At 47.0% G+C, this 24,969-nt stretch overlaps 2 protein-coding genes across 17 annotated transcripts in view; one reads left to right on the top strand and one right to left on the bottom strand.

Annotated features, from left to right (window-relative positions):
- RAB17 (RAB17, member RAS oncogene family) overlaps positions 1 to 24,969 on the bottom strand; it is a 133,913-nt gene that overhangs the window by 47,658 nt on the left and 61,286 nt on the right. Inside the window, exons 1-2 of one of the 3 annotated variants that reach the window (XM_075317513.1) lie at positions 21,105 to 21,164; positions 7,618 to 7,758 (exon numbers count right to left, since the gene is read on the bottom strand). In XM_075317513.1, the coding sequence (XP_075173628.1) occupies positions 7,618 to 7,756 (139 nt within the window). In that variant the 5' untranslated portion in view covers positions 7,757 to 7,758; positions 21,105 to 21,164. Of the gene's footprint in view, positions 1 to 7,617; positions 7,759 to 10,659; positions 10,711 to 21,104; positions 21,165 to 24,969 lie in introns of those variants that run through there. The other 2 variants (XM_075317512.1, XM_075317514.1) reach the window with 2 other exon arrangements.
- LRRFIP1 (LRR binding FLII interacting protein 1) overlaps positions 18,782 to 24,969 on the top strand; it is a 193,995-nt gene continuing 187,807 nt past the window's right edge. For 7 of the 14 annotated variants that reach the window (XM_075317509.1, XM_075317507.1, XM_075317506.1 and 4 more), the window contains exon 1: positions 18,784 to 19,468. In XM_075317509.1, the coding sequence (XP_075173624.1) occupies positions 19,379 to 19,468 (90 nt within the window). In that variant the 5' untranslated portion in view covers positions 18,784 to 19,378. Of the gene's footprint in view, positions 19,469 to 24,969 lie in introns of all 14 variants that reach the window. The other 7 variants (XM_075317502.1, XM_075317498.1, XM_075317499.1 and 4 more) reach the window with 4 other exon arrangements.

The raw sequence follows: 24,969 nt of genomic DNA, 5'->3' as shown, positions 1-24,969 counted from the left end.
CTTCTGACAAATGGGGCACTCGGGAGAGTGCATCAGCATTAATGTTGACACGACCAGCACGGTACTTGATGGTGAAGTCATAGTTGGCTAGCCGGGCCACCCACCGCTGCTCCAACGCGCCCAACTTGGCCGTATCCAGGTGAGTCAACGGATTGTTGTCCGTGAACGCGGTGAATTTTGCTACGTTCAAGTAGTGACGGAACCTCTCCGTGATAGCCCATACGAATGCCAGAAGCTCGAGCTTGAAGGAGCTGTAATTCTCCGGATTCCTTTCAGTTGGCCGAAGCTTCCGGCTAGCATAAGCAATCACTTTCTCTTTCCCATCCTGGACCTGGGACAGGACTGCTCCTAGCCCCACATTGCTGGCGTCTGTGTAGAGGATGAACGGGCAGCCATAGTCGGGATATGCCAGGACCTCTTCTCCGGTCAAGGCCGCTTTCAGCTGGCAGAAGGATTCCTCATGCTTTTCTTCCCACACCAGTGGGGCTCCGATGGGTCTACCACCTTTGGTCTGTCCCACGAGGAGATCTTGCATGGGGGCAGCCATCTTCGTGTACCCTTTGATAAAGCGCCGGTAGTACCCCACCAGACCCAGAAACTGCCTTACTTCCCTCACGGTGGTTGGTCTTGGCCAGCCCTGGATGGCAGTGATCTTCTCAGGGTCAGGGGCAACACCTTCTGCACTCACCACGTGCCCCAGGTACTGCACTCTGGGTTTCAGCAGGTGGCACTTAGAGGGCTTCAACTTCATCCCGTATTTGGCAAGGGACGCAAACACTTCGGCCAGGTGCTCCAGATGGGCTTCATACATCTGGGAGTAAACAATCACATCATCCAAGTACAATAGGACGGTCTCGAAGTTTAGATGTCCCAGACAGCACTCCATCAGCCGTTGGAAGGTTCCTGGGGCATTGCACAGCCCGAACGGCATACTATTAAATTCACAGAGCCCCATCGGGGTGGTGAAGGCGGTTTTCTCCCGATCTTCCGGGGCCACGGCCACTTGCCAGTACCCACTGGTGAGGTCAAGGGTAGAGAAGTAATTTGCAGTTCTCAGCGCGGCCAAAGACTCTTCAATCCGGGGCAGTGGGTAGGCATCTTTATGGGTTATCTGATTAATCTTCCGGTAGTCCACACACATCCGCATGGTACCATCCTTCTTCTTGACCAGTACCAACGGAGCGGCCCAGGGACTACAGCTGTCCCGAATAACCCCTGCCTCCTTCATATTCCTCAACATATCTTTGGCACACTGATAATGTGCAGGTGGAATAGGCCTGTACCTCTCTTTGATAGGGGGGTGTTCCCCGGTGGGGATATGGTGTTGAACCCCCTTGATCCGCCCGAAGTCTAGTGGGTGTTTGCTGAAAACCTGTTCGTACTCCCGCACCACCCTGTATACCCCTGCTTTGTGGGGTATCATCAGTGCCCACGTGTAGCTGTTGGTGCCACTCATCTAATTTACCTGCCCTTGCAGCGGGGAAGTGCTGGTAGTAGGTGGGGGGACGGAGGGACTGGCTTCATGGATGGTGTGGGGATCTAGGGTGAGTAGCTTGGCAATGGTGGCATACCGGGGAAGCCTGACTTCTTCCTCCCCACAGTTCAACACCCTCACGGGCACTCTCCCCTTCTTCACGTCTACCACCCCTCGGGCGGCCATTACCGTGGGCCAGTGTTCAGAGGGTATGGGCTCCATCATGGCAGGGTAGTCACGCCCCTGAGGCCCTACCGCTGCTCTACACCAGATCATCATCTCACTCCTAGGGGGCACAAGCAACGGGGCCACATCCATCACTCTCACTCCACCAATCTCTCCTCCTGTTGAGTTTACATGCTGGCGGTACACCAAGGCTCGGATCTCTCGCTGCACAGCTCTCTGTCGGCTCCCCGCCGCCGTGGCGGCCAGCTGCTGCAGTAGGGCCAACACATCACTCATACAGTGCTCCATCACATTGGTTCCTAGCACTATCTTCGGGTTATGATCACTGGGTTCATTCATGATCACAATCATACCCTGGTGTTGCAGTTCAGCTTGCCCTACCGTCATAGCCACCTGTTTATACCCCACTTGGGTCAATGGGAGTCCATTGGCAGCAATTAGCGTTATACTAGTATCTGGGGGTGCCAGCTCGTCTATCCCCCAATACCGCTGGTACAACGTATAAGGTATGGTAGTTACCTGGGATCCAGTGTCCAAGAGAGCCATCACCGGTATGCCGTCCACAACCATGGGAATGATGGGTCGGGCCCCGATATACCGGTCCCGCCAGTCCGGGGGGCCACGGGGTTCTACTCCTGAGGGTTGGCCCGGGGCCCCAGGGGTTGCTCGTTTAACGGCCACTCTCGGATGTAATGCCCAGGCTTACGGCACTTGTAGCAGATGGGAGGCCTGCCCCGCGGGTTGCTATTACTTCTCCGCTGCATCCAGGGGACATCTTCAGGGCTGTCGGCAAGCTGTATCGGTGCTGAAGGCTGAGATCTGGTCAACGGTTGGAGTGCAGCAAGAATCTTGGCGAGGTCTCCGTCCATGCGACGGACCTGGGCTGCCAGTTCCTCCATAGTGCTGCTTGGGGCTGCAGGTGTTGGAGAGGTTGGTAGGGCAGGGGCCACCACCACGGGAGCTGTCTCGATGGGCCACGGGGCTGGCTCCAGGGCTTCTGAGGCTGGGGGCTGTAGTGCTTTAATGGCCCGTTCCTTTAACACAGCAAAGTCCACATCAGGGTGTTCCAGGGCCCACAGCCGGAGTTGTTTATGATCTTCAGGGGACCTCATCCCCTGCGCAAATTGCTCTACTAACATCTTGTTGCTATCCGCCTCATTAATAGGGTTCACCCGCTTCAGTGTGCGGAGGGCGGTTTGCAGACGTAAAGCATAGTCCCGAATGCTATCCACAGCCCGTTGCCGGCACTGGTAAAACTGCATCCTCAGTTCAGCTTCAGTCCGGGTCTCAAAGGCAGTCTGTAGCTTCTCAAAGATGGTGGCTACAGAGAGCCGGTCCCCCTCGGCCCAGGTCTCCGCTTCCTGCTCAGCCGCACCGGTTAACTGGCCTAGCACTATCGCTGCACGTTGCTTATCAGTCAGGGGGTACAGTTCTAGCAACGGGTTAAGCTTTTTCCGGAAGGCCTGTAAGGCATCCGGTTTCCCGTCATACTGCGGTGGCCAGGCAGCTCCGGGCGCATAGGGCAAGGAGAACGGCATGACCTGAGCGAGCGCGGGGGCCGCGGCACCTCCCGCCAGTGCGGCCGGGACCTGGGCAGGCCCATTCCCATCCGCGGGTGCCACTGCGGCTGCGACCACCGCTCCTCCAGCGGCTCCGTCGGGCGCAGACATCTTGTTTCCATCCCCCTTAGCTTCTTTTCGGCCCCTCCTTTATTGGGGCGGAGTTTTGGCCTTCGCGCCTCTGCTACTCGAGAAGACGCTCGAGCGGGAACATTTCGCGCCAAAGATGGCGACTTCTGGAAATTTTCAGCCGGATACCTACGGCGGTTACAAGGCGCACCTCTACCTAACGGCAGAGCGGTAAGATACTGTTCGTGACGCCAAGTTGTCGCGGGCGGAGGAGGGGACGCCGTGCTTTCCCTCTGCTGCTCGGGTCCGGTCGCCGCGGCTGCTGTGGCCTGCTGCTGCTCGGTGGCTCGAGCGATGAGCCGGATCCCGGGGACTCTAGCGGCGCTCCTCGCCCGTGAGTGAAAGGGGGTTTGGGTGTGGGGATGGTTTATTGTCCGTGACGCCACCCACGGTTGTGGTGATTTGTTTGCACCACCGCTGCTCTGTATGGGGATCCCAGGAAGGATGGTATGGAGCAGCCAGTTGTTGTGTTGCCCCTCCGTGGGTAGGGGTTGGTGATCCCGGGGCCCAGTGATGAGTTGGGAGATGCAGGGCTTGGTGGGCGCAGGGACGCGGGGGCAGCGCGGTGCCTTGCGGCACTGTGGTACTCACTCAGTCTGAGACGTTGGCCCAGTTTTACGGTAAACCACACGGCTGGAAAGACGGTTCCCACGGACGGCTGCACTTGCACTCCCAGTAGGTAACGGTGATGTCCCTTTGACCTGCACCTAGTGTTTCTGTGTTGGTAGCGATGGGTTCCCACCGGTAACCCGCTCCCCGGCTTGGATATGGGCCGGAGGAGCCCTGCTTTGCCCGCAGACGCTGGCCCCGAGGAACTGGTGCCCTGGCGATGGCGGTGTTCCTCCTTAATGGTTGGACTTTTGCCTTCAGTCGGGACTTGGTTGTTGGGGGATCGAATTCCCCTTCACTGACGGATTTGGCAAATTATGGAAACTCCTAGCCTTGCCGGGGTCCGAGAGGCCCCTGCCCTGGTGCTGACTGTCCTTCGTATACTGCTCCAGACCGCCGGGCCAATACCCGTCCGCGGTCCTTCCAGCAACCTCCGAGCAGTCCCCCTCCAGACGATCACCGCTGTTGCTGACCTTGCTGACACTGTCCTGCACTTAGCCGGACCAACTTCAGGTCTTTCTACGCTCACTTTTACTCCTTTCTTCTTTGCTCTACTACCACTTCACTTTCACTTAGCTCCTCTACCACTTCCTTCTACTTTGAACTTCCACTTCCATCTCTTGACTCAAGCTCTTCCCTGAGCTGACTGCCTGGTTCCTCCTGCCTCCAGGGCTCTGAACTCCTCGGTGGGCGGAGCCAACTGCCTGGCCCACCCCCTGGTGTGAACATCAGCCCCTGGAGGAAGGCAACAAGGATTTTAGTAGCTTTGGTGTTCCTAACTGGGATGTAGGGTGTGGTGGTGCAATGACCTGTGACCCCTGGCTTGCCCAGGGCGTCACACCTGTTGCACCCTCGACTGGGACAGTTGACAGTATGGAACTTCAACAGCAAGGCTTCAAGCCTCAAAGAGATGGACTGGTGTGTGAGCAAAACCCCCTGACCCCTATCTCTACGAGAAGAAAAAAGAACAGAGCGGTGAAAAAGTGAAAGTAACGGTCATGAATTGCACTGTAGCATTGAGCTGGGTTGTACTGGGACTCACAGAACCAGTAAGATTGGAAGCAACCCAGAGGTAACTGAGGATGTGTCTGAATATGCTCTGTAGAACTGAAATGTACTGGAAGATGTAAAAGTTTGTGTGTGGGTGAAGATGAACCATTAAGTAAAATTCTGTTGTTAAAACTGAACTGGTGGCGTTATTGTCTGCCGAGTCATGGCATCTTTCTCTTCTAGAAGTTCTGTATTGACTAGACAAACCTGCCTACACTGTAACACCACCACCACCAAAGGCTCATCTGATGACAACAGTGGCTGATGTATAGCGCTCTCTTTATTGTCTCCAACATTGCTGGTGGCCATTTCTGCATCGCATGAATAGACTTTCATCAGTGAACAGCACTGAGACCCACAAGTCCCTCATCCTCCAAGACGATGACACCTGTGCCTAGTGGTGTGATCAGGTAGCCTTGCAGATCGTCAGCACATAGACCATGCTGATGTAAACAGTTTTGAATGATCTGACGTGACACTTGGGTGCCTCTCACCTCCCTTACATGTGCCTAGGGTTGTGTGGTATTCATCATCCGGTCCCAAAGGCCATTGTTCACAATGAAATGGTCATCATCTTAGGATTTGGCCAAAGGATGTCCACTTCTATGCCTTTCTGTGACACTTCCAGTCTTTCTCTCTATCTCTGTTGCAACCTGCTGATGACACTTTGTGACATTGTCTTGGTCTCATGATGTCAAAATGTGAACAGTATGATGAGGAGGACTGTTTGAATATCAATTCTAATTGAACCCCGAAATGTATTGGCCGATTCATGGATCAAAAACCTGTTGTGAATTTTACCATTAAGAGAACATCAAAGGCAGCTTTACACGCAACGATATTGCTAGCAATCTCCTTAGCGATGTGACACGCCCAGATCGTTGCTACGATTTACCGAGATCGCTCATAGGTCGTTTTGTAGCGGTCACACGTACACATCTAACAAACGACGCTACATCGTTCAGCGATATATTGTTTGACCAAGGCGGTCGTGTGGACACCGTCACACAGCATTCCTCCCAACGATTCCGGCAACGTCAGAGGCATATAATTGTCCATAGCATACACCCTGGCATGACACCAATCAGAGTGGAGGAGGCGTGGAGCATTGCTCGTAACGACACGCCCACGTTGCTGATGACGGACGCACTAACGAAGTTGTTCGTCATTGGCAGGGTGTCAAACGTAACAATATGTCTGCTGCGTTCGAAACGATGAATAATATTTTGAAAATGAACGACGTGTCAGCGATCAATGATTTTCGCTAGTTTTAAGTTCGTTCGGAGTCGTTCGTAGGTGTCACACGCAACGACGTCGCTAACGACGACAGAAGTGCGTCACGAAAACCATGACCCCCATGACATATCGTCAGATAAATCGTAGCGTGTAACGGGGCCTTAAGTTGTGCAAAAAGTAGTGAAACATTGAACAGTTGGACATGCGCATTCAAAAGTTTAGAGAAGATCACATTAACTTCACCTGAAAAAGTTAGAGGGCATTTTAGGATCATCCTGAAATTTCACCTGAAAGCCAAATATCCCTAACTTTTTGTGAGGAGTGAATGTGATACCTTCCTTATTTTCCCACATGTATTTATGATTATGAAGGGCACAGAAAATCAGTGGAGCACGGCACCGATTAATATAAAATCTGCAATAGGCATCCTTATAAGTAGTGTGGCCACTGGCAGTCATGCACAGAAGTAGCAAGGAGTGTTCAAATCAAGAAATTGATAAGGGTGCCCATACTTTTGCAGAGGTCAAATTTTGTTTAAATGCGGATTGCACATTTTCTGTTCGTACAATAAACTTCATTTCAATCCAGAAATATTACTCAGTCCATCAGTTATTAGATATATGAAACTGAAATAGCTGTTGGAAAAACCCAAGTTGTTAAAAAGAAAAAAAGTTAACATTAATAAGGATGCCCAAACTTTTTCATATGACTGTACCCCTTGGGCTCCTGTTTAATCATACAGGTTTGATCACTGATTTTCAGCCCCTTAGTGTGGCTATTAGAATATTTTTTACTAAAGTGGTACCTGTGACTAAGGCTTCCTAGCCGAAACGTGCGTTGGGGCGGACACCATTCCTGTAAGCACCATACATCTCTTGGATCGTACATAAGTGAGCTCACTGGTCTCCTTGTTGATATCTGCCCCTAATTATAGGGAACAATTACACAGTCTTTTGATCTCTTTTGTGTATATCCACTCAATGTAGTTTAAATTGTGGTTGGTTGCTGCTTATTGGGGTATACTATATTATGTATATTCTACTACTGTATATTTGCCTGTGCAAAACACTTTTCATCTGTACCATTTATAATAAAGATTTTTCACTGCTTTGTTATATGGGTGTCAGGTCATATTTTTTTTCGCCTTCTATCTCTTGATCTAGCAATTGTCCCTAGGTCCTAATATTTGCATGTTGTTATTTTTTTGATAGCACATACGCCCATACTGTATTATATTCAATTATACTCATGTCATGGGCTTCTGTTAATTTTCATTAATAAAGAATACTCAGCATAGAAGGGGGGATAATATGAGATCAATAATGGCCGTTTTTAAAATGGTCTTTAAAATTGGCATATATTGGGATAACTTACATCCTGTAGTAGAGACAGTTTCCCGAAAATCATCTCTTATATACCTGAGAACCAGGCTCGATTTTCCCACATCAGTGCTCCCCAGTAACACCAGTTTGAAGGCATGTCTCTCCGAGATTGACTCCAGTGCCAGGTCCATCCCTATAACATGACACAGGAAAAACACAGTTGGAAACACTAAATAGTACAGTATACAGTATAAGCCTAAAGGGAACCTGGCATGTTGAAAATGGCATCTGATCTGAAGGCAGGATGATATAGAGCAGGAGGAGCTGGTCAGACTGATATTCATTTTTGTGGGAAAAGTTTCAGTAAAACTTTATTCATTGAAGTTTCTATACATGAGTCCAGTGGGCGGTCCTCTGAACATTCAGAGATAGATGATAATCACCAGTAGGACCGCCCACTGGACTCATGTTTAGAAACACCAGGGATTTCAATAAATAAAATACAAGTTACGACTCGCTCACGTGCATATAAAAAAATTGGTTCTATTTTCATCCAGAAATGTTGGTCTAGAGAAATCCGCTTGGTATTCCATATGTAATGCGAGTGCTATACGAGTGTGCATATGTAATGCAATTTTTTCTCAGCAAATATTATTCTATAATACTTTACAGGGCCATTTACAGTGGTAATGTATCCGTAAAAAATGGATGCTACTAGGATGGGCCGTGTGACGTGCGTTTTTTTTTCTCGCACCCATTGACTTGCATTGGCGAGTCTTAGCCCATATATGAGCCACTCAAAGCATGCCGAGATTTTATTCCTCGGGCCGATTACAGCTGTAGGTAAAATCGCAAATCTGCTCTGCCTCATTGAATAACATGCAATTCTATTTTTCTCGCGTTGCTCTTGACTATACTATACGCAAGTGGGAGGGAGCCCTTATACTGAATATTTTCCAACAAACCTATGTATATATATATATATATATATATATACATACATATATATATATTATATATATATATATATATATATATATATATATATATATAGGTGGGCGGGATATTCCGGCCGCTCATCTCTGCCCCTCCGCTTCTATTGGGTGGCCTATTAGTGACGCCGCTGTGACGCCGCACGAACCTCCCCCTTAGAAAGGAGGCTGTTCGCCAGCCACAGCGACGTCGCTAGGCAGGTAAGTCCGTGTGACGGGGACTAACGATGTTGTGCGCCATGGGCAGCGATTTGCCCGTGACGCACAACCGACGGGGGCGGGTGCTTTCACCAGCGACATCGCTAGCGATGTCGCTGTGTGTAAAGTGGCCTGTAGTCGGAGACACACCTCCTGTCTCATTTTTGGTTGAAGGTGCTGCTGTCTCCTCCCCCTCCAGCTACGTATATTCCAGTGCTTCTAAGGCCCCTTTCACACGTCAGTGATTCTGGTACATATGTGCTTTTTTATACGAACCAGAATCACTGACATACGCAGACCCATTCTAATCAATGGGTCTGCTCATACATCATTTTTCACTGAACGTGTCTCCGTGCAGCGTACACCCGTGGCCGTGATTCTGCACGGAGACAAGTCAGTTTTTTTCTGGCATTACTGATGACCCACGGACCACACTATGGTGTGATCCGTGTGTGATCCGTGAAACACGTACCAGAAAATCACGGACATATTAAATATTTTCAACTTACCTTGCCTGCGATTCGCTGTGCAGCCTTTGGTCTCTGCAGCTCCTGCCTGGCTCATGAATATTCATGAGAGTAGGAATAGCCGACCAGGAAGTAGCTGCTGAGAGCGGTGGGCGGACGCTGCAGACCCGAGGAGATCAGCACCATGGACAGCAGCAGTGAAGGCAGGTGAGTAATATCCATGTGCAATCACGGATTGCACATGGACAACCCACGCGTGCCGTGAATCATGGAACACGGAGGGACATGTGCGTGTTTTACACGTCAGTGAAGAACATCAGTGTTTTTCACTGGCGTGTGAAATGGGCCTAAAACTATAAGGGTGGTCTCAACAGTGAGGCGTCAGCTATTAATTGGTGAGGCATAGCTGTGGAGGCACTTTTCACAGTGATCATATGCAGCCCAGTCCCTTTTATTACCTATTATAATGTTCACATGTATAAAAAAAAATGATAATGAGACATTTTTTAAATTTTAGTCTGCATTTCCTCTATGGTTGGGGAAGTCCATATACCATCTTCTTCTCTGTCTGGTGAGGCCCGGCCATTATCTTGGTATATCAAATATATGAACAGCAGAGTCCGGCACCATTTGTCTGACACAATTCATGGATATAGGTGCAGGCTGACAGACAGCATTTTGGACGACGACTGTTTTGCGCACGGGTGGGCTTCAACAGGACCTGTGATAGGGTCTAGGGAGCCATGTAACTCCAACCAAGAAGATGAGGTTAAATACATACAAGCTGATTATTGTGCACGTGCTCACTGGGAAATAAATAGTGGCTGATCATCAGCCTGTGTAAGGCTATTCGCGCACGTTCAGTATTTGGTGCAGAAATTTTCTGCACCAATTCTGCATCTTCTGGCGGTGCGTTTTTGATGCGTTTTTTGCATGCGTTTTTCCATAATGAAGTCAATGGGTGGAAGTGTTGACAACTCAGGCAATAACGCACCAAGAATTGACATGCTGCAGATTGCTTTCTGCACCAAATCTGCAAAAAATCTGTAAAAAATAAGCAACATGTTGACAATACTTCAGAATTCACATAGACTTCACTGGCATAAGGATAGACATGCAGATATGTGACAAATCTGCACCAAAAAAATGCACCAAAAACACAGTGTGTGCACCTGACCGTAATGCACCTTATGTAAATGTTTGATTATATTGCATGTGCTAACATGAATGGCATTCATACACATTTAGAACCCATTTAACACATGTTTACAGTTAGTTTGCATATATTAAAATCTAGTAAACTGAGAACAGAAGACTAATGCCTCAATATGACAGCTGTCTGCCGTTATTTTTCCAGCATTGAGGCACACCTTTACTGTTAAATGCCTTTGTTGAAGCAATAAAAGAAGACCGGACTCGTACGGATTGTCAGCTCACCTGTGACAATGACCTGCTGCCCTCAGTCCATTGTGTGGTGGAATAGCTGATGGTTCAGAGTAAGAATTCTCCAAGGTATGACAGGTACAAAGTCCAAAGAGGGCGGCACCAAGAAATTGCAGGTGTACTGTACTTTTTACACTACTCAGCTGATGTTTGTCTAATGTGTAAGGACTGAATCCTTTCGGGTTCCATGTTTCCACCTATTGCAGAGCATAGTACTACCCCTGAAAAAACCTTACAGCACTTGGACCAATGTTATTTAATGGGGCAGTGCAGATGAATGATTTTGTTTTACTGCCATACTCCACGTGTGAAAAAAATTGCAATATGCTTGATTTTCCTCCAGAAATTGGATGAGACTCACCCATTGAAGTCTATGGGTGCAAAGATAAAACAAACGAATGCCACAGTAAGGCATCTGATTTTTACAGATACATTTCAATTCTGTAACATAGGAAAGAGTAAATCATCCTGCAAATGATTAATACCTGCTGTGACCCCAGGCGTACATGCAAATGTATTCAGGGATTTGGCCCATCGTGAAGGTGTATATTTTGGATGCACGTGGCCACCACACGGCTACTTATGTCATGTAAGGCCTATTTCAAACATTCGTGCAAAACACATGATTTGCACGGACTGCGTTGAAGGTGCATATGGCCATCTGTGTGCCGTGATTTTGGCACACGTGTGTTCTCAGTGTACTATCCATGATAGCACACAGTGCGGGAACGTTTTACTCACCTGTTCCCAGTGCTGCTGTCTCCAGTTCTGCTGTCACCGATGCTGCTGCTTCCGGGTCTGTTGTGTAGTGAATATTCATGAGCATAATGAGCATGCCTGAAAGCAAGTGACAGCAGCGCCGAAGAAAGCAGCGCTGGAGACAGGTGACTATAGAAAATAATTTTATTTCAAAGACACATATTTTCTCCAGTATGTGTCACACAGATCACATGAGTGTGCGGTCCATGTGACACCTGTGCTACCGGAGAAAAACTGACTTGTTTACGTGTGGAGCACATGTCTGTGAAAAAACAAGGATGTGTATGCAAACCGATACAGACATCATATATACATCATACATACGGAAAACGGACATCATACATACCGGAATCACAGACATGTGAAGGGGGCTAATCAGTCATCACACCGACATCACTTGCATCTTTGGTGTACAACAGCCTGAGCAGACAAAGAGATCAGCAGAAAAAAATGGTACCCCGTCGTTTTCCTTGGTTCAATACGTTATTGAAAATCCATGTGCACACATAACGTACAGTGCGGTCTTCAATACCACGTACGCAGTTCGGAATATCATTACTTAAATCATAGAAGAGTGTATCACACTATGTATGACATGTAAAATTAGTAACATTTTCCTGACATGATTTGTTCTCAAATAGTTGCATTTCCTATTTATTTGTTGACATTGTGATGAGCCTGTAATTACCGTAGTTTTATCGTAAATGGATATCCTGTCCTCACAAGCAAGGGCATGACTAACAATCAAGGGTTTATTAGAAGTTTTACCCCTGAAATAGTTTAAATTGTTTATGATGGAAGAAGCATTTGTATAGCAATTAAACACTATACAAATGCTTCTTCCATCATAAACAATTTAAACTATTGCAGGGGTAAAACTTCTAAGAAACCCTTGATTGTTAGTAATGCCCCTGCTTGTGAGGATAGGATATCCATATACGATAAACTAATCACAGGCTCATCACAATGTCAACACATAAATAGGAAATTAAACTAATTGAGAACAAATCATGTCAAGAAAATGTTACTAATTTTATAATGATGTGTCTAATTGTATTAATTAGCACAAAAAAGCCATCTTAGGCATGTACCCATGTTAAAAAAAAAACCTCCTATGGGGTTTGGGCAGAGGGTGAGGCCCTTGCTGATGTAGACGGAGAACCTGCTGGATAGTGAACCAGCAGGGCTTTAAGCAGTTTGGCCAGTCAATGACCCAGAGGCCGAGCGGGGGTATAGGCCTCAGCTTATGACTTGCACTCAGGTGACCAGACAACCTTCTCCGCCAAGACACCCGATTGCACCTCCTCCTCCATAAGGGCCATAAGACTCCACCACCCACTTTGTCCTGGTCCTTCTGCCTTGAGTAATCCGTACCAGAACTCAATGCACTCTTTAAAGGATGTCTGTTCAGACATATCTCCCTCTTTCTTCTCTGACTTTCTCCCACAAAAGGACGTCGTCCCGCGTGCCCCTAGGTGACCAGTTGTACAGCTCCTACTCCAACAGGGTAGGGTCTTTTCCAATTAGCCATCTTGTTTTCTCCTGCTCTTTGCTCGGACCTTGTTGACAATCTGTAACGAGCAGACTTTCTCCTTCAACTTCATCCAACAGGAGCAGACACTTGTCGACATAGGTTTGCATTTCCAGGTGTAGCCCTCTATCTGATGGGTGTAGCTTCTCACGGGCTAGTCAGATCTTTGAGCCCTTCTGCTTCTCCAACACCCATGATGGGCAAAGTTTTCTTTTTGACCTGTGCTACCATCCACAATCTTAGAGCCTATGCTTATTGCCATCTTCAACAATACAGCGGTTGCTGTCTTCAACGTAATGTAGGCCTTACCAGCAATCCTAGGATCTTACGTCGGCAAGTCAAAATTATGCCGACTATGCCAAGTGTAGTGTTGCACTGGGTGGCAGTCATGGGTGATGGATTGACTTCCTGGCATGCTACATACGAGAGATGGTCCTTGCTGGGTATCGTCTGGATTGCATGCACGAATAGACCACATGTCGCCATTGGCATCGACTGGCCAGAACTAGAAGATGACTCGCTTTCACAAGCAGACCACAAATTCAGTTTTAACAACAAATCTTTACTTGATAGGTCATTTTTGTAGATGATGAGGTCAGGAGGGGGTTGTGCCACTAGGGCCAGAGTACAGCATTATGCTCACAAAGGTACTGGAATCCATGTCTTTTCTCCTCTTAGAGGGTGAAGGCAGGGGATAACCAGTAGTGCCATAGTAGAACCTTGTGCTTTCAGATGCTTGGAGAGACTCCGCCCCGGGAAAGCTAAATTTGCTCACATCTTAATCTATTCTGACCCATTACCACTAAAGAACCCTCCTCAGGACCCTTCTGTCTGGGGCCAGTGTGTTTGAAGGAAGGGCAGTCTCTAGCCTCAGCGTTCTCTCAGTTAACACTTCAGGATCAGGCTATTTTAACTCCGATCTCCTCTCGCCTTCTTCCACCACAAGTCACTCACTGCATGCAACCTTAGATAGAAGGAACCGTCTCTTTCCCTAACAGCTAACTCCACCCATTGTGGGCTAGTCTCAATACATAACTATTACTTATCCTATAGTCTGGTAACTACATATACATGTGTTATGTAATATACATTACAACATACAGTAAATCCTTGCTGTACATTATACAGGAACATATTCCAATACATCACAGTTCACATATCACAATATTTACCATAGACGCAAAACACAATTCACATCACACTACATGACAATACAACAATGCGTTTGGTGTCTTCAAGGAAAGGAATGCAACAGTAACAATCCACCTCCATACACAGGAACAAGGCCTGATTATACCACATATTCTCTGCAGGGAAGGACACAAAAAAAGTGTAAAGACATTACAGCACAGAATCATAGCTGTTTCTTTTCGTGAGGTAAAACATTTTCATGTCTGTCTGTATTTAAAAGATGTTTTACCTCAAAGAAAGAATAATTTGCTATCCCATGCTGTAATATCTGTATACTTTTTCACTTCCTCCCCGGCCGTATGATCAGACCATGTCCCTGTACGGTCAGACACGGCCATATCACAGTACATAGCAGAGACACCTTTATAAGATTATCTCAGAACATTTTCTTAAGGCCGCTTTACACGCAGCAATATCGCTATCGATATCGCTAGCGTGCATACCCGCCCCCGTCGGTTGTGCGTCACGGGCAAATGGCTGCCCGTGGCGCACAACATCGCTCAGACACGTTACACTGCTTACCTGCCTACCGACATCGCTGTGACCGGCGAACCGCCTCCTTTCTAAGGGGGCGATTCATTCGGTGTCACAACGACGTCACTAAGCGGCCGCCAAATAGAAGCGGTGGTGCAGAGATGAGTGGAACAAACATTCCGCCCGCCTCCTTCCTTCCTCATTACGGGCGACCGCAGGTACGAGGTTGTTCCTCGTTCCTGCGGTGTCACGCATAGCGATGTGTGCTGCCGCAGGAACGACAAACAACCTGCGTCCTGCTACAGCAACAATATTTGGGAAATGGACATCGTGTCAATGATCAACGATAAGGTAAGAAAATTTGCTCGTAAACGGTCGTTCGTGCGCTTCACACGCAACAACGTCACTAACGAGGCCGGATGTGCTTCATGAATTCCGTGCCCCCAACGACATCGCGTTAGCGATATCGTTGCGTGTAAAGCGGCCTTTAAACACATACAATTGTGGAATTTATTATTATTGCAAGATCTATAGATTAAAATGAACTTTGTTCATGGGAAAACCCTTTATGTCTACCTTCAACCTTAAAAACTATGATAACTAGTAAATTGCTAGATTTAAACTAGCTCTGACGAGGACCATACCAGGCAAGGAAGACCAATCTGTGCTGCAGGGGATAAGTTCATCATCCTCAGAAAAACACAAATTGACAGCACCTCAGATAACAGCCCTCATAACTGATGTATAGACATCAAATAGCAGACACATTTCACCATCATCTGTCCAGAAGAGACTGCGAGAAGTAAGCCTTTATGGTCAAATTGTTGCCGAGAAGCCTCTGCTGTGGACCACAAATAAGAGACTTATTTTGACTTGCTGGACATTAGATCAGTGAAAATTTGTATGTGGTCTGATAAATAAACACTTGAGATTTTTTATTCCCGTCACTTGCCAAGTGTTTGTGTGCCGCCCCTGGAATTCAGGGGTTGCTGCTGTGGCTCGAGGGTCTCCGGACCCGGGGGCTCGCGGCCACTTTAAATGAAAATGGGATATTTACAGGGGATAAGTGTTTGTGACGCCACCCGTGGTTCGCGATAAGGGGAGTACCACCGCTGCCGATGGGAGTACCCGGGGGAGATGGAGTGGGGCAGCCAGATAACGTTCCCTCCACGGGTAGGGGAGGCCCCGGGACTCTGGATGGTGGAGGTGGTGGGGAGCGTGGTGCAGATTGGAAGCAGGGGAGGACAGAATACTCACTTAGGCGGTGTTGGAAGTGCTGCGACCGCAAAGCAGACTCTGACACAAAGGTAAACCAAGTCTCTAGGTGCCGCTGCCACTTCAGGAGAGCTCGGCCAGGAGTCCGCTCCCTTTGGTATTGCTGATGGTCTGTACCTTGCCTCCATGCACTGGAGTGTCCGTTGTGACCCCTATGCTTGAAGCTGTAGGGGTCCCGCTCCCCACTATTAAACAGTGAAGCTGTGCTCTCGATGGCTGACACTTGGGATTTCAGTGGGCCGCATAAGCTGGAAAGCCCTATCCCCCTTGTTGTGTTGATACCTTCGATCTCTGAGCTCTTGGGAAAAGTCCATAAAGAAACTATCCTCCACAGGTTAATTATCAGGTTGCGTAAAGCTACTCCCTGATCTAGGGTCCAGTACCCCACCGTGCTTGGTCCGGTTCAGTTACTAGGTACTCCGGTGCCCGCCGTTCCCCAAAACTAAGCCTGGCACCTTTCTCTAGTACCCTGAGACCGGGTTTCCGACTCCTCCTGTCCCAGACCACCGTCTCCGACCTAGCCAAAAGTCCCTAGGGAGCTCCAACTCCCAGCTCCTCACTCTTTGGGAGCTACTTCTCTCTAAGCTTTGCTCTCCACTTCCTCTCTCTGACTTCCTCCCTCCCACCAGTCTGCCTGACCACTAGGCGGGTGGCCCTTTTCCAGCTAGACCACCCACTGGTGTGCCTGACAGGGTGTGGTGTGAGGTGTGACTAGGATTTGTATGCTGATGGAGCAATACCAAAAGTTAGGATCCCAGAACCATGAGGGTTGAGTCCTGCACCAAAAGATAAAGAGGGTGCAGTACCCTGTGACACCCTGACTAGTTCAGGGGCGTCACATCTGTCATATGCAGAACAAGTGAGTAGATGGCTTCTTCATGTGCATTGCCACAGTGAAGGTTTGCTCTTTGTGAGACAATGACCCAAAACACATCTTGAGGCTATGTGAGGGCTATATGACCAAGAAGGGCAGGGATGGAGAGCTGCCTCACATGATATGGTGTCCACAATAACCTGACCTCAACCCAATTGAGATGGTTTAGGATGAGTTGGACACAGAGTAAAGGCAAAGCAGCCAACAAGTGCTTAACAATTGGGACAAGAAAGGAAAGATTATCTCTTCTGGGACAGATGGGATCATGCATTGTGGTTGTGCATGTGCTCCTTCCTTTATTCTTTCCTATCCCTCAGTTGAATTTGATGGATATTTGTCTTTTTTTCAACCATTTTAACAATGCATCTCTCGGAATTCCTATAAGACTGGTGGAAAACCACTGCAGATTAATACCTGATGAACTTTCTTGAGAAACTGTCAAGGGGTGTAAAGTTGTCATCAGAGTAAAAGGAGGGTGACGGTCATGCGCAGTATGAAGCTGGGTGTACACATACCAGCTTCCCAGAGGTCTACTGCGCATGACCGGAAGAGCCCGGGCATACAGAAGAGCGGTCACAGCAAACACCAGTACGTGTGTCACTGGTGGTGATGCTGAATTGCATAGCATGTTAGTACATCCCTGTGGATGTGCTAACATGCTAAGAGGGCGGACTAGTCGGGGGATATAAAACCCTTGAGACTAGTCCCCGCGCTCATTAGCATAAGATAAAAGATCTTTAAAAATACTTTTTCTAACGATCCCTTTATCTATGCTAGGTGTATACAGGGACGGTTAGGCAGGGATTAGCAATATATACCCAGAACTGCTCGTGGTTCTGGGTGCATTTTGAACCTAACAGGTACCCTTTAAGCTAAGACTAGCCTACTTTTGACATATCAAACGAAGAGATCCATCACTAGAAAAGGAAAAATAGAAGGAACAAGGCAAAGAGAAAAAGCAGCCTCCCAATGTCACGTTAGGTATGGGGAAGTACCAAGCTAGCAGCAAAAGGTAAGAGAAGGGGACCCCTGCGTTTAGGGAAGGGGGAGATGGTGACCCCTGACCAAACCTACTGCTTGTCCCTGGGGTCCCTCACCACCCTAAATAGGTTCCACACCTATTCGCCGAGCCGGATACCTGACCCTACGTATCTCCTTAGTGCTGGACACTCAATAGGGCATGGGTGGGATGAGCTCTTTGTCAACTCCACTAAATGCTAAATAAAGACACAAGGGGGACACATGAGGAAAAAGCATGAACTACGTATTCACAGATGACACAGGCAGGAGTTCAGCAAGCTTGAACAACAATAGTACAGATGAGTACAAGCCACCTGCTTGCAACCAGAGCTAGAATGAACTGAATAATATCCCCAGCACCAGTCCAGGGAAGGAGGGAGTATTTAAGCACCAAGGGAATGCTGATGATCAGCAGCTGGTTGGAAGGCGAGCTCCTGCTGGGTCCAAAAGGGAGGGTGATGAAAATCCACCAGGAAGACTACCTATACCAATGAATACTGACAGCAGGAACAATAGAAAGTCAGGGAGCATGTTGCGCAGCCAAAAGCTGTGACCTATGCCAGAAACCACATGGCTATCTGTCACCTGTGACACACCGTGACACCCGATGGCTTGATACTATCAAGATAATGACAGAGAAGACCCTGGTTGACCTATGTTTGATTGATCTTTCTACAGAGCGTTCATCCATCAAGTCGCCATGGATTGGGATCGAGCAGAAGGCCGTGAGAAGGTTAATATGGTGTATTAATATATTATATTGTGTTCTGAACAGGATTCTTTCGAGTTGGAATTGGCTCATAAACCAAGAGGACAGAACCCCAGAGATGAAGGATCGTCAAGGTCTCTGGACACATGTGTGTCTCTATATACGGTACATAAAAAACTAACGAATCAATGAACTGCCCAATGGATAAAGTCAGATTGTGTGCATTGTGCATCCGTCCTCCCCCTGTCTGTTCATCCACTCCCTCTGATGTCAGCTGCAGAGCTTAGGGGGAGAGGAGAGGGATGAGGAGGTGAGAGAAAGAGGAGGGAGAGAAAGGAGGGGAGTACCCTGCAGAGAGGAAGAACATCTGACCCATTTCCTTTTACAATCTGGAAACAGTAGCGTGAGAGGGGTAATGTAACCAGAGTGGGCTTATATTTGATGCAATTAGGAGACATGACAGGCAGGTATCTGCATACAACAGTACTCAGCATCAGCAGGATCAGTGGAGGACACACTGAGGCAAGGACAAGAGAGGCACAGGCACATGTATGCAGGCTGTAAGTACACTGTATGATGACACGCATTGGTGTAAGTAGCAGTAATTCCATCAGGGCATATGCTGGGATTTCACATCCCAGGGAAAATTAAGCAGGATACCCTGACGCATACACAGTCTGCAGGTAGAACCATTAGAAGATAGGAAAAATAGACATCCAAAGGTGGTGAGACAACTGGGGGAGGCCAGCAGAAGCATCTGCAATGCTACCACCGCTATAGTGGACAGCTTTCTTGCTGAAGCTTTACCTGGAGGAGGCTGCATGTGGAATTTGGATTGATCCTTTCTAATTTTCCAAACACTGAAACCTCGAAGAGAAGAATGGGTACCCAGGGCCCGGGAAGGAAAAGGCACCCCAACAGGGAAAAACTGTCTGCTGAGGACCATGCTTTAAATCAGATCGCTCGAGAGGTGAGTGAAGGCTGTTATGGATACTTTCGGAGGGTATAATGTATAAATACTGGACTATGCTGTGATAATGATGGTCTAACCAATACAATGATTCACAGGTTCTGACAATAGGCCCTCACCGATAATTTTCGATTTACTTATTATACATTGCTTATATAGCGCCATCATATTTTGCAGCGCTTTATATACATTATCATCACTGTCTCCATTGGTACTCACAATGTAACAGTATGTCTTTGGAGTGTGGGAGGAAACTGGAGACGTGGAGGAAACCCCCGAAAACATGGGGAAAACATACAAACTCCTTGCAGATGTTGTCCTTGGTGGAATAATACCATATAACTAACCAGTTACTATTACTGCTGACTTTATTTAAAGGGTTATTCCCATATTAAATATGCTATCCCAATAGATAGTAGGTGTAATAATAATATTTTTAGCAAATACCTCCAATTAGAAATGTAGTATAGTTCTCCTGATAAGCTATGTCACTTACCTCATGTGCAGGGTATTACAGTATCTTAGGTGTCCATGGTTACCATCACTGTCCCTATATGAGTGGTCATAACAATAATAATATTTATTCATTTATATAGCGCTAACATATTCTGCAGCGCTCTACATACATCAGCAACACTGTCCCCATTGGGGCTCACAATGTAAGGTACCTATCACCATTAGAGTTGAGCGGATAGTGAAAAATCCGGGTTTGGCGGCTACCCGGCGGGTTGAAAAAGAAGTCCGGATCCGATCCAGAGTTCGGCCCCATATATGTCAATGGGGAGTGGAATCTGGGGACGAGAAAGAGAGAGAAAGAGAGAGAGAGAAAGCGAAAGAGAGAGAAAGAGAGAGAGAGAAAAAAAACCCCAAAAAAACCCAAATCCGGATCGTTCAGCCGGATTCCCGGGTCCGGGTCAGAGCCGGATCGGACGCTGAAACCGCGCGGATCCGGATTTTTACAGTTGGGTCTGCTCAACACTAATCACTATGTCTTTGGAGTGTGGTGGGAATCCCACACAAACATAGGGAAAACATACAAACTCCTTACAGATATTGTCTTTGGTGGAATTTGAACCCAGCACCCCAGCGCTACAAGACTGCAATGCTAACCACTGAGCCACCGTGCCAGATTACTAAGCTGCAATGCCCTGCACATGAGGTAAGTGACATAGCTAATCAGGAGAACTTTACTAAGTTTCTAGTTGGAGGTATCAGCAAATATTATTGTTATTACACCTAGTACATATTGGGAGAGGATCTTAGAGATGGGAATACCCCTTTAACTCTATTATGAATTTGAGATAACGTATACTATAAGTATAGAGATCTTAAATACATGCGTGATTCTCTTTGGCCAATATGGGGTTAAAAACCGTATACAGGGAATAAGTGAGCCCCTGGAGAGCTCTCCTTTCTTCCACTGTCACGTGTCCAAAGCCGGGGTCTTTCAGCTGTCGCGTCACCTGGTGCTGCTGTCAGGGACTGAGATGCCCTAAGCCTTCTGTCCCCAATAATAAAGCCAAGTTACCATTTGTTTGCTTAGTGATTCCGCAATCCTGTCTAGATACAGAGTCCAGGATGGGCTACAACAAAGATGATTTACCGAGAGAAATTGTCGTAAAATAAAAAAAAATACCAACAAAGTGTACTGGACCATGGCGGCTATGTAACCGGTCAGTATCATGTATGTCTTCTCCAGCATTGCTGTAGGTCCACAGGCTTCTCCCTGCTGGTCATGCACTATATATAAAGATATATTAATAGTTAGACCCCGGATCAAAAGTGTAATCTAGTGAAGAGACCTGGGTTTTATAGTGGGAGCCCGGAGTCCATCCTGCTGAGGCATCGCCTAAAATAGCCAGCTCTGGAAAGCGGCTCTGGGGTAGGGCAGATGGCACATGAGCATCTCGCTAGAAAGTCTGATCTGTATCATCAATCTGATTTAGCAGATCTGACAACTTAACTAACTACAGCTGAGACGTATACAGCTGCTCCAACATGGAATTAAGGTTATGATCCAGTGTTATTCCACCCCGCAGCAGTATTTTGGTGCGCTATTCTATTTCTCGTGCTGGGTGAGCATTATTTGGCTGCTCCAGGCGGCGTGCACACATTATCCTGCACAGACTTGTTCAAGTAAAACATATACAATATGGATTCCATAAATCTACAATCAGGAAGAAGCTAGTCCCATTTGCCTGTAATATTTAGAGTCTGGGGATATGTGGTATTTCCGGACTCGAAGAATTCCAGCTTGGCACATATCAAGATTTCGCAAGTTTACTCTTTAAGGGTATCACTGAGTTTATTCTTCTAATGTACTGTAGTAAATCTACTACAGGTTAGAAGGAACATTGACCACATTTATGAGTTTATTCTCGCTTTTAGCAGAAACGTCATAAACGGCCCAAAAATGTGCATTTTGGATGAAAAGTTGCACATTTTTGGAACTTAGATGAAGTAAAGGAGTTTTACAAAGTCTTTAAGTTATTCCATATCGATAGAATAAGGTATGTACCATATTACAGAGGGTGGTGGGGGTGGTATGACCATTGGGTCGCGCTGAAACTCTGAAAATGAGTGAGTCTATGAAGACCTTGCATCCGAATGGATAAATGGAGCAGGTCTAGTACGCAGTGCTTAACTCCATTCCTTCTCTCTAAGACTGCATTTTATTCAGCCTTAGGCCTCTTTCTCACGTCCACGTAAAACACACACGTGTTTCACGGTCCATGGTGAAGGTGCGTATGTGTGTGTTCTACATGTGCGGTTCCCTGTGCTATCGGTGTGACATCTGGATAGCACACGACACCATGAGCTGGTATACTTACCTGTCTACCGCGCTGCTGTTACTTCCGGGTCCGCGCTGAGGAAAGTGAATATGCAATGACAAAAAAAAATGACAGTTGCACTCTGAAATGCTAAAGCATGAAAACAATGAATGTAAGAATATAGAAATGTATTACTGCTAAAGGAAATCTAAGAAAAAATTGAGATATTTCGCATACAAATACAGCCATTTTTATATCTGCCCAGTAGCCACGTCACGGCATATCTTGTATAGTGGGTACCTACTCTGAACTGAAGCCTCTCTCTGGGTTTTAAAACCTCCTGTTGGCTGACTAAAGGCATTCCCAAAATTGCAATGTGAACAGGTGCATAACTGAACATGACAAAAAAAAAATGTTTGGTAGTGCCGTCAGTCTTTGTGTCTAGATTAATGGGAGTATTGTTTTCTGACTGTGCACCCCTCCCCCACTAGCCACAGGTAATTTTATTCACTATAGCAGGTTCCTACTTGCCCATACACAGGTGGTTTTTAAAACCAGAGAGAGGCTTCAGTTCAGAGTAGGAACCCAGCAAATGAGATATGCCATGGCGTGTCTACTGAGCAGATATAAAAATGGCCATTTTTGTATGCTAAATATCTCATTTATTCTTAGATTTCCTTTAGCAGTAATGCATATCTATATTCTTACAGTCATGGGTTTTCATGCTTTAGCATTTCATAGTGCAACTGTCTCTTTTTTGTCATTTTTTGTCATGTTCAGTTATGCACCTATTCATATGGCAGTTTTGGGAGTGCCATCTGTCTTTTTCTCTAGGTGAATATGTAATGAGCATAATGAGCGGATCCAGAAGTACCGTAACAGCTGAGGCAGAGACAGCAGCGCCGGAGACAGGTAAGTATAAAAATTCTTTATTTTTATGTCACCTGTGTTTTCTCCGGTACATGTCACACTGATTACATCAATGTGTGGTCTGTGTGACACCTATGCTGCCGGCTGAAAACGGACATGACGCCGTGTAGAGCACACGGACACACGGTCCATGTGAAAATATGGACATGTGCTCTGTCCCATTGATTTTAATGGGTCCACGTGTGTCTGTATCTACGGTATGTGAGAAAAAGGACATCACACGTACTGGGGACACGTATGTGTGAAGGAGGCCTAAGGCTATGTGCGCACTGGGAAATGGAATTTTCTTGAGAAAAGTCCGCATGCTCTCAAAGATTACTGCACCCGCGGTAAAAAACCACGGCAAACCGCACCCGAAAACCGCATGCGGTTTGCCGCGGTTTCACCGCGGTATTGTTCGCGGTATTGCCACGGTTTTGCCGCGTGCGGGTTGGGATGTGCTATATTGCATTCAATGCAATAAAGCACATTGAAAAAAAAAAAAAAAAGTCATTTAATTCTGAGATAGTAGATAGATAGACAGAAGAATAGATAGAGGGATAGATAGATAGATAGATAGATAGATAGACATATAGAGGACAGATCACTGCATTTCCCACGGTCGGCAGTGAGTTCACATTACCGGCCGTGGGAAATGACCGGTAATTACCTCTGCTGTCTGCTGCATTCATTCAGCGCTGTGTCTGTGACAGTCGCGGCTGGATGTAAGCAGTGCAGGACGCCGGAGCTGTGGATTACGCCGGAGCTTTGGTGCGGGAGGGGTTAATAAAATGGTGAACGAGGCTTGTTTGTTTTATTTAAAATAAAGGATTTTTCGGTGTGTGTGTTTTTTCACTTTACTTACGGGTTGATCATGTCAGCTGTCACATAGACGCTGCCATGATCAAGCCTGGAGTTAATGGCGGTGATCCACCACCATTAACCCCTTGAATTACCCTGACCTCCACTGCTACACGGCGGCAGGAAGAGCCGGGGACATGCCGGTGCTGCCGCATAATGCATGCGACAGTCCCGGGGCAGCTGCGGCTGATATTCTCGGCTGCGGGAGGTGGGAGGGAGGCGGGGGACATTAACCCTGCCCCTCTCCCTCCCCAGCCTGAGAATACCGGGCCGCCGCTGTGTGCTTACCTCGGCTGGAAGGTAAATATACAGCGGAGCCCACGTTCTTTGTTTTCTATATTTCCGTTTGCTTTCTATGTGTGTTCTATGTGTCTGTGTTCTATGTCTCTGATGTCTGTGTGAGTGTGATCTGTGTGTGTGTTTACTCTCTGCACGGCTTCCTCTTCCTGTAATGACATCACTTCCCTGCAAAACCGCAGACAGGTGATGTACATTACCGGAGGTAAACTGCGAAATACCGGGAATAACGCAGGAAAACGCAGTGAACCGCACAGAATTTGCTGCCTGCGTTATTCCCTGTGGGATTTCACGATTAACATTGGAGTCAATGTAGTGAAATCCCGCAGCGACGTGCGGAAAAGAATTGACATGCAATTGTTTTTGCTGCGGGAATCCCGCAGCAAAACATGCAGCTGTCAAATTCCGCCTAGTGCGCACAGGATTTTTTTTGCCCATAGGTTTTGCTGGTGATTCACTGCAGAGATGTTATGAACATTTTCTGCAGCGAAACATGCGGCAAAACCGCAAAACATCCGCGGCAAAATCCGGTAAGTGCGCACATAGCCTTAAAACAACTTTCCAACAAAAGCCTGAAATTTCTATGGCAGCTCATAGTTCGCCTCAAATTATTTTGTTATTACTAAATGGTTGCACCTTATTATAACGGTGGAACTAACTAAT

Source organism: Anomaloglossus baeobatrachus, chromosome 7, assembly GCF_048569485.1.
Source record: "Anomaloglossus baeobatrachus isolate aAnoBae1 chromosome 7, aAnoBae1.hap1, whole genome shotgun sequence".
NCBI classification, from domain to species: domain Eukaryota; kingdom Metazoa; phylum Chordata; class Amphibia; order Anura; family Aromobatidae; genus Anomaloglossus; species Anomaloglossus baeobatrachus.
The sequence above is the reverse complement of the archived record's forward strand: the minus strand, read 5'-3'. Positions and strand labels throughout refer to the sequence as shown.